Source organism: Salmo salar, chromosome 09, assembly GCF_965601325.2.
Source record: "Salmo salar chromosome 09, fSalSal1, whole genome shotgun sequence".
Lineage (NCBI taxonomy): Eukaryota > Metazoa > Chordata > Actinopteri > Salmoniformes > Salmonidae > Salmo > Salmo salar.
The window spans coordinates 22969999-22980563 of record NC_138299.1 but is presented as its reverse complement, the minus strand read 5'-3'; the positions used below and the strand labels follow the sequence as shown (position 1 = coordinate 22980563).

The window sequence follows — 10565 nt, the reverse complement described above, 5'->3', positions numbered from 1 at the left end:
ATTGAGGTAAAATGTACATGTAGGTAGGGGTTATTGTACATTTTTCAGTACATATGTGGCAATTATTTATTTCTGAAGAAGCCAGCCTCTGGGTCATTAGACACCATTAGACCTGGATACACCTCTTGGGTTTATTCCAGAGGACTCAGCCGGAGGACATGGATTGGTTATTCCTGTAGCGTGCCAAGGTCTGTTGCTATGGTCCTACATGCATGAAACTATTTCTGTGAGACTCTACAGGTTGCATGTTCACTAGCGGTTCTGGGGGGGGGGGGGGCCCTAAATGTCGAGTATGAAATTATTTTTACCAAACTAATTTTTGCTATCATTCTTTTTTTACATCCGTTATTAGACAGTGTCAACGATGATGATTATGAACATGGTCTTTTGCCTGCTAATGCCTGCAATGCAGTGAAGAAAAACGATACGACAACAATAACGTCTAATGTAACTGGCCCCTCTAACAGTACAACTGGCCCCAGCTTGCCCCCCCCCCCCCCCCCCCCAGTTGAAATGGTCTAGAACTGCCACAGTGCATGTCCTAATGTGAAGGCAATATTTATTTATTTATTTTTATTTCACCTTTATTTAACCAGGTAGGCTAGTTGAGAACAAGTTCTTGTTTACAACTGCGACCTGGCCAAGAAAAAGCATAGCAGTTCGACACATACAACAACACAGAGTTACACATGGAATAAACAAACATACAGTCAATAATACAGTAGAAAAAAAGGGAGAAAAAAGTATATATATATGAGTACAAATGAGGTAAGATAAGGGAGGTAAGGCAATAAATAGGCCATGGTGGCAAAGTAATTACAATATAGCAATTAAACACTGGAATGGTAGATGTGCAGAAGATTAATGTGCAAGTAGAGATACTGGGGTAGAAAGGAGCAAGATAAATAAATAAATACAGTATGGGGATGAGGTAGTTGGATGGGCTATTTACAGATGGGCTATGTACAGGTGCAGTGATCTGTGAGCTGCTCTGACAGCTGGTGCTTAATGCTAGTGAGGGAGACATGGGTCTACAGCTTCAGTGATTTTTGCAGTTCGTTCCAGTCATTGGCAGCAGAGAACTGGAAGGAAAGGCGGCCAAAGGAGGAATTGGCTTTGGGGGTGACCAGTGAGATATACCTGCTGGAGCGCATACTACGGGTGGGTGCTGCTATGGTGACCAGTGAGCTGAGATAAGGTGGGGCTTTACCTAGCAGAGACTTGTAGATGACCTGGAGCCAGTGGGTTTTGCGACGAGTATGAAGCGATGGCCAGCCAACGAGAGCGTACAGGTCGCAGTGGTGGGTAATATATGGGGCTTTGGTGACAAAATGGATGGCACTGTGATAGACTGCATCCAATTTGTTGAGTAGAGTGTTTTATAGTACCAGGCGACTGCCTCGCCTGGTTCACCAACTACTTCTCAGAGAGAGCTCAGTGTGTCAGATCGGAGGGCCTGTTGTCCGGACGTCTGGCAGTTTCTATATGGGTACCACAGGGTTCAATTCTCGGGCCGACTCTTTTCTCTGTATATATCAACAATGTCGCTCTTGCTGCGGGTGATTCCCTGATCCACCTCTACGCAGGCGACACCATTCTGTATACATCTGGCCCTTCTTTGGACACTCTGTTAACTAACCTCCAAACGAGCTTCAATGCCATACAACACTCCTTCCGTGGCCTCCAACTGCTCTGAAATGCTAGTAAAACCAAATGCATGCTTTTCAACCGTTCACTGCCCGCACCCGCCTGCCCGACTAGCATCACTACTCTGGACGGTTCTGACTTAGAATATGTGGACAACTACAAATACCTAGGTGTCTGGCTAGACTGTAACTCTCCTTCCAGACTCATATTAAGCATCTCCAATCCCAAATTAAATCTAGAATCGGTTTCCTATTTTGCAACAAAGCATCCTTCACTCACGCTGCCAAACATACCCTCGTAATACTGACTATCCTACCGATCCTCGACTTCGGCGATGTCATTTACAAAATAGCCTCCAATACTCTACTCAGCAAACTGGATGCAGTCTATCCCAGTGCCATCCGTTTGGTCATCAAAGCCCCTTATATAACCCCCCACTGCGACCTGTATGCTCTAGTCGGCTGGCCCTCACTACAAATTTGTCGCCGGACCCACTGGCTCCAGGTCATCTATAAGTCTATGCTAGGTAAAGCTCCGCCTTATCTCAGCTCACTGGTTACGATAACAACAGCCACCCGTAGCACGCGCTCCAGCAGGTATATCTCACTGGTCATCCCCAAAGCCAACAGCTCCTTTGGCCGCCTTTCCTTCCAGTTCTCTGTGGCCAATGACTGGAACGAATTGCAAAAATTGCTTTAGCTGGAGACTTATATTTCCCTCACTAACTTTAAACATCAGCTATCTGAGCAGCTAACTGATCGCTGCAGCTGTACATAGCCCATCTGTAAATAGCCCACCCAATCTACCTACCCCATCCCCATATTGTTTTTATTTACTTTTCTGCTCTTTTGCACACCAGTATTTCTACTTGCACATCATCATCTGCTCATCTATCACTCCAATGTTAATTTGCTAAACTGTAATTACTTCGCTACTATGGCCTGTTTATTACCTTACCCCCTCACGCCCTTTGCACACACTGTATATAGACTTTCTTTTTTTTCTATTGTGTTATTGACTGTACGCTTGTTTATTCCATGTGTAACTCTTTGTTGTTGTTTGTGTCGCACGGCTTTGCTTTATCTTGGCCAGGTCACAGTTGTAAATGAGAACTTGTTCTCAACTAGCTTATCTGGTTAAATAAAAAAAATGGACAAAATTACGTTGGATGACCAAGGATATTACTTCTATTCTCCAAAACTACTAAATATATGCTTTCAGTTGAGGGTTATGTAGCACTCAGGTTAACACACAAATGCTTTCACATAGAGCCAGACATTAGTTTAATCAATATATATAGTACCAGTCCAAAGTTTGGACACACTTACTCATCCCTTTACTATTTTCTACATTGTAGAACAATAGTGAAGACATGACAACTATGAAACAACACATATGGAATCGTGTAGTAACCAAAAAAGTGTTAATCAAATCAAAATCTATTTTATATTTGAGATTCTTCAAAGTAGCCAGCCTTCGCTTTGAACACTCTTGACATTCTCTCAACCAGTTTCACCTGGAATGCTTTTCCAACAGTCTTGAAAGCGATCCCACATTTGCTGAGCACTTGTTGGCTGCTTTTCCTTCACTCTGCAGTTAAAGAAAAACCCTTGAATGAGTAAGTGTGCCCAAATGTTTGACTAGTACTGTATATATGACCCAAAAATCCTTGATTGATCTTGAAAGATAATCATTGGCCGAGACCAAGCTCTCTATACTTTACTACTTAATGGGAACATAAAGTAAATGAGCTGTTGAAAATGTAAAAAATAAAACATAATGAAATGCAAATGAGAATCTTTCTTCTTTATTGTGATTTATTTTCAAAGGAAAGCTTATAAGAAACAGAACTGCATGCAGTACAAAGCACAGCAACCATGGGACACTTATTTTCGGTTCCTTATATTTTAACAGCACAATTCATATGATACAGTACCTTGGAAACATGCACAACACAGATGGATGAGGTACAAACATTCTTTTTTGGAACCACGTATGGGCGGCTATAATCATTTGAGATCATGATTAGGTGCATACAGAGCTACAACACAGAAAACACACACGCAATACAAATTTTCCTCCTTTACAGAGATCTGTGCATAAAATTGTACTTTAAAGGGACGATCCAAATCATACTTTTATACTGAACAAAAAATAAACGCAACATCTAAAGTGTTAGAGCCATGTTTCATGAGTTGAAATAAAAGATTCCAGACATTTTCCATACTCACAATATTTCTCTCAAATGTTGTGCACAAATTGGTTTACATCCCTGTTAGTGAGCATTTCTCCTTTGCCAAGATAATCCATCCACCTGACAGGTGTGGCATATCAAAGAAACCTATTAAGCAGCATGATCATTACACAGGTGCACTTTGTGATGGGGACAATAAAAGGCCACTAAAATTTGCAGTCACTCAACACAATGCCACAACCGTCTCAAGTTGAAGGAGCGTGCAATTGTCATACTGACTGCAGGAATGTCCAAGAGAGCTGTTGCCAGATAATTTAATATTAATTTCTCTACCATAACCTGTCTCCAACTTCGCTTTAGAGAATTTGGCAGTACGTCCAACCGGCCTCATAACCGCAGACCATATGTAACCACGCCATCAGGCAGCTTGACCTATGGGATTGTCTGGGGGGGGGGGACATCTGAGGAGTATTTCTGTCTGTAATAAAGCCCTTTTATGGGTAATAACTCATTCTGATTGGGTGGACCTGGCTCCCAAGTGGGTGGGCCTATGCCCTGCCCAGTCATGTGAAATCCATAGATCAGGGCCCAATGAATGTATTTAAATTGACTGATTTCCTTCTATGAACTGTAACTTAGTAAAATCTTTGAAATTGTTGCATGTTGCGTTTATATTTTTGTTCAGTATAGAAATATATTGAATCTGTTAGTATTTACAATAGTCTAATGCTAGTGTCCACAAAGACCAACCCACCACCTGACAACCAGCAAACTAAATAGGGACTTGGCAATGTAAATATTGAACCCATATTACATAAGAGCTTTTTGTGATAGGGGGTGGCTTTTATTTGTGTCATAAAGACAGACGGTGACCATTTGCTTTATCATTGAACTCGGAGCAACATTCAATATTCTTTCATTGACAATCACTCATTCCAATCACAGTATGCAAAAAAATTATTGAATTGTTGTGCAGAATATTTGTTTAACTGCATTTGGATTATCATACAATTCAAGTAAAAAAATAAAATAAATAAAAGGCTAAAAAGTGACATAGATGAAGCAAAAAATAAAACAAATACAGTTCTTTGGAACCTCTCCTGATTAAGCATTCCACCTAGCAGTCATCTTTCTACCAGTGTTCTTTGATCGCTGCCACCAAAGAAATGTTGTGTCTGATTAATATACAGTACCAGTCAAAAGTTTGGACACACCTACTCATTCCAGGGTTTTTCTTTATTTTTTACTATTTCCTACATTGTAGAATAATAGTGAGGACATCAAAACTATGAAATAACACATATGGAATCATGTAGTAACCAAAAGAGTGTTTAAAAAAAATCAAAATATATTTTTGATTCTTCAAAGTAGCCACCCTTTGCCTTGATGACAGCTTTGCACACTCTTGGCATTCTCTCAACCAGCTTCATGAGGTCTCCTGGAATATATTTCAATTAACAGGTGTGCCTTGTTAAAAGTTCACTTGTAGAATTTCTTTCCTTCTTCGTGCGTTTGAGCCAATCAGTTGTGTTGTGACAAGGTAGGGGTGGTATACAGAAGACAGCCCTATTTGGTGAAAGACCAAGTCCATATTATGGCAAGACCAGCTCAAATAAGCAAAGAGAAACAACAGTCCATCATTACTTTAAGACATGAAGGTCAATCAATGCAAAATATTTCAAGAAATCTGAAAGTTTCTGTGCCAAATTCTTTCTTTGAAAGTTTTGATTGTAAAAACAATCAAGGGCTATGATGAAACTGGCTCTCATGAGGACCGCCACAAGAAAGGAAGACCCAGAGTTACCTCTGCTGCAGAGGATAATTTCTTTAGAGTTACCAGCCTCAGAAAGTGCAGCCTAAATAAATGCCTCACAGAGTTCAAGTAACAGACACATCTAAACATCAACTATTCAGAGGAGACTGCGTGAATCAGGCCTTCATGGTCGAATTTCTGAAAACAAACTACTACTAAAGGACACCAATAAGAAGAAGAGACTTGCTTGGGCCAAGGAACACAAATAATGGACATTAGACCAGTGGAAATCTGTCCATATTGGAGCATTTTGGTTCCAACCACCGTGTCTTTGTGAGACGCAGAGTAGGTGAACGGATGATCTCCGCATGTGTGGTTCCCACCGTGAAGCATGGAGGAGGAACTGTGAGGGTGCTTTGCTGGTGACACTGTCAGGGATTTATTTAGAGTTCAAGGCACACTTAACCAGCATGGCTACCACAGCATTCTGCAGCGATACGCCATCCCATCTGGTTTGCGCTTAGTGGGACTATCATTTGTTTTTCAACTGGACAATGACCCAACACACCTCCAGGCTGTGTAAGGGCTATTTGACCAAGAAGGAGAGTGATGGAGTGCTGCATCAGATGACCTAGCCTCCACAATCACCCAACCTCAACCCAATTGAGATCATTTGGAATGAGTTGGACCACAGAGTGAAGGAAAAGCAGCCAACAAGTGCTCAGCATATGTGGGAACTTCTTCAAGACTGTTGGAAAAGCATTCCAGGTGTAGAGGCATTCTACAATGTAGAAAATTGTCAAAATAAAGAAAAACCCTTGAATGAGTAGGTGTGTCCAAACTTTTGACTGGTACTGTACATATACTATATATCTTTAAAATATGGTCAATTTGCCTTAACTCACGGCACATAACTTTTAAACAGAACATGGCACAAACACAAGGCTACGTCAAATCTTTCTCTATAAACACAGTAAAACATATGAGCAAAATGTCCCACTTCATAATTCTCTGGTCGTCTTAGATTTTAAGTGTAGATAGACTAGGAGCGAGCAACATACGCTGATTGTGATGAAAAATCTATGCACCTATAATTAACCATAACATGTTCTATGGAATCAAAAATATATGTAATTCTAGTAAGTCATACAGTCATATGCAATAGCTGACGCTTACAGTTCCTCAGGCACTGTAATACACTCTGTAGTACAGAGTCTTATTTCGCCATAGTGAGTAGGAGTTATTAAACTTCAGAAGGTAAGTGCCTTTTCCTGGATACTCGTGACTGCCACCTTGCACTGCCATGTGACTGTCCAGACGATACACAGGTAAGATTTCCCTTATGTTGGACTTGGCCAATGATTTAGAAGCCTTCTCAACATCCCCTGTGTTGATAAGTCCTGCATGAGACAACACATATGGCCTTCAAGACAATTACAACCTCAACTAATTTAAAGAGAAGTTATTATTAAATATATTCAAATCTTTTCAAATAAAATTGAGATTATTTCGTATTAAATTAGTTTGGAACTAAAATTTCAAACCAAAAGAGGAGGTGCCTACTGACCTTCTAGCGGATTTTCCTCCTCTTCGTCGTCACTGGATTCACTGATGTGGACTGTAATGGCCTGGCTGGTGACAGGGTTCCAGTCAAAGAAGATTCCAAAGGCTATGTCATAGCTATCTGTGGCAAACTCCCAGCACACCTGCTTTCCCTCAGGAATGGTGGGCACATGGACTGTCATAATGTTTCCTCGTTTCACTGTCACCACACTGTCCTTCTCCAGTCGCAGCTTGGACTTGAGCTCCTTAATCGCCATGGAGGTCCACGTGGAGGGAGGCTTCAGCGGTGGCATTTGGGCTAGAGCACAACCATAGACTATATGTGAGGACAACATAGGAACCAAACATGAGCAGCGTTCAAAAATGTGTGATATAATTACTCAATTTGAGATCCTTTGTCAAATATATTTTTTTTCAGCATACTCATTATTTTATTAATATGTTGCAATACAGACATCAGACTTCAGAACATGGATGAAAGCTATGAGTTCTCTTTAGTGGTAGTGGGTGTTAAACCCTAGACTAAATTGTCTCACCTTTTCTCTCTCCAGGGTTCTGGCTATTCCCACTGCTGTTGCTCTCCTCAACATCTCCCCCTGTGGCCTGCTGCCCGGCAGGAGACTGTTGATTAACCTGAAAACACACAAGTGCTTGCAGTATTTTCATTTCATTGCCATGTACTTTTTTTATGTGGCATGATGTGTACCTCAGCTGGCTGGTTGGACCCCTCTGTGCCATTGGTTCCATCCATATCAGGGTGACTTATGGGGTGGTTTGAGTTAGAGAGGCCTCTGCTCTGGAGCCTGTACACAGACAGTATGACCATTCTAACTTCTAAACACAATTCAGCATACAATACAATTGTGCTATGTAAGGCATACATAAAACAGGCAATGCATTACAACTATACAAAATGGTTATGCCGTATTTAAATTGTATTTAGTAATAGCATATTGCAGGAATTAAATACAGTAGATATACAGCAAAAGATCAAAGTAGGTCTAGCAAGAACAAGTGAGTAACCTGTCTAGCAGATTGGTCTCCGACGTTATCCAAGGGAAAGAGGAAACCGATAACACTGTCAGTCTGGATTGACGCTCCGAAGTAGCCTCTAATTCATCTATCTCTAAAATGAATGCATAAACACCGTTCAATCTCGCTCTAAATAGCGTACTGTATTAAGTCCCCCACCACTTCTCTCTATCCCTCCCCTTTACACACACACACACACACACACACACACACACACACACACACACACACACACACACACACACACACACACACACACACACACACACACACGAATGCCGCGTTCAAAACAACTTGGAACTCGGAAATCTCCGACTACAGTGTATTCAAGACAACTGGAAATCAGAAAAAAACGAGCTGGGGAAAATTGTTTTGAACGGTCACCTAACTCGGAATTCCAACTCGGACCTCTTTCTTGAGCTTCGACCTGAAGATCAGTGTCGTCATTATTTGACCTCGTATTTTTCACAGTTTCAAGTTGTCTTGAACACACCATAAAGCGCAGTTTACCATCATATCAGAAGACATTGTCAATCTGTCTGGAAGGCATTCAGATCCTGTATCATGAAAGAAAACGAATAGACACCAGAATACATTTTCACCAACGTAAAAACGAATAGACACCAGAATACATTTTCACCAACGTAAAAACGAATAGACACCATCATTGTTTTTTTTACCAACGTAAAAACATACGAAAAAGTTTTTGGGGGAGGGGGGTATTGTTGTTGAATTGATAGATATTGCTACATTGTTGGAGCTAGAAACATAAGCATTTCGCTGCACCGTGCTTCTACATCTGCATTGCTTACTGTTTGGGGTTTAGGCTGGGTTTCTGTACAGCACTTCATGACATCTGCTGATGTAAATAGGGCTTGATAAATACATTTGATTGATTTTGCGTACGCAACCAACAAACTGATTTGATTTAGTCCGCGAACTTAAGTCCGATTGGTGCGCGCGCGGTTACAAAGTAACATTCCTAGATAGCTTCCTGGTCACATAATTGCAACAGATTTGAAACCAATTTCATGATAAAATGTAACAGATACATTGAGTTGTTACAGACTGCTACTGGCATGCTGATGTCCCCGCTGAGCAATCACTGCACCCACTGGCTATTCTGAGCTGGAGGTACGCGTGCTAACGTTAGCTATAGTTAGCTAGCCAGTTGAACTAGTCGTAAGATCCCCTGACATTCTTGGAATCGATGCATCTCGACATAATCTTGTAACTCGTCAACAAATTACAAATAAAATAAAAAACTACCAGAGATAATGATAAAGGCACTCGCACATCTGAGCTATCTTTTTTGCAGGTGCATGGTAATAGGTGAATAAGATTAGAAATAAGAAGAAACCCGCACACTGCTCTTTAATACGCCTTACGTATCGACCCCAAGGCTTTTGTGATTTAAAAAAAAATTAGCACCCTTATTAGCACCCTTACGTAGACACCCACATCCGTTCAATGCATCGAATGGTGTTGGAGTCGAGGGAAAATAAGTTACCAAATATAACAATGTTCATTTCATAACTATTCTTATAAAGTGTGTATATAAAACGTCTGTAAAACCACAATGAGGACATCGACCCATCAATTAAGTTTTCATAAATCATTGGGAACGTCAGAGTAATCTGAAATGGGGGCATTAATTCATGTTCACATTTACAACATAACAATACATAGGCATTTCATCATTAAGACCTCAGCCACAGTCATCTAACAGACTCCCATCCAGAGCGACACACATAAGCAACCAGGGTCAACGCCCTGCTCAAGGGCACGTCGACAGATCTCCCACAAGATAAAAAACAGGGACCGGAACCAGCGATCCATCAACCACCGGCCCAAGCTCCCCCCCACAGTTCACCAAGAGCTGCCCCTCAACCATCCGAGACCCCCCCAGAGAAAAAGAATATTCCATTCCCCACCCCTCAATGCACCAACAACTGAACAAAAGAGAAAAAAGAGAGACAAAGGAAAACAGAAAACTATGCAAAAAAACAACAAAGATATCAATGACAACAAAAATCATAACAGCAAGGCCAACTGAATATGTTTGAGTGTATGTATGGCACTATTTACCTTTGTGCATGTGCATTTGATTGAGTGTGTGTGTGTATATGCACGTGTACAAACACCTGCAAGGCATCAGCCTCAGGCAAACCGGTATTAGATGGAAAAACACTGCCCCTCAGTGTCATTCAAACTTACTTTTTCTTATGTTTTATTTTTACTTTGTTTTTTATACTTTTGTCTTTGACCTTCATTCTATCCCCCGCCCTGCAACTCCACTCCCACATCCCAACCCCTTATCTTGTCAAAGGAGAAATGCTCATTAACAGGGATGTAAACAAATTTGTTCACAAAATT

At 41.0% G+C, this 10565-nt stretch overlaps 1 protein-coding gene across 1 annotated transcript; it reads right to left on the bottom strand.

Annotated features, from left to right (window-relative positions):
* Positions 1 to 3438: 3438 nt before the first annotated feature.
* LOC106611095 (protein TMED8) lies at positions 3439 to 9582 on the bottom strand. The gene is made up of 5 exons (XM_014210962.3): positions 8181 to 9582; positions 7864 to 7960; positions 7694 to 7790; positions 7162 to 7455; positions 3439 to 6994 (listed from the first exon to the last, which is right to left on the bottom strand). Exons 2-5 carry the CDS (start codon positions 7906 to 7908, stop codon positions 6777 to 6779), a joined length of 654 nt encoding a protein of 217 aa, XP_014066437.1. The 5' UTR covers positions 7909 to 7960; positions 8181 to 9582; the 3' UTR covers positions 3439 to 6776.
* Positions 9583 to 10565: the final 983 nt, after the last annotated feature.

Coding starts and splice junctions, on each gene's coding strand:
- LOC106611095 (XM_014210962.3), bottom strand. CDS start 7,908: ATGGATGGAACCAATGGCACAGAGGGGTCCAACCAGCCAGCTGAG. Junction 7,791..7,863: donor GGTCCAACCAGCCAGCTGAG/GTACACATCATG, acceptor GTGTGTTTTCAG/GTTAATCAACAGTCTCCTGC. Junction 7,456..7,693: donor GAACCCTGGAGAGAGAAAAG/GTGAGACAATTT, acceptor GTTGTGCTCTAG/CCCAAATGCCACCGCTGAAG.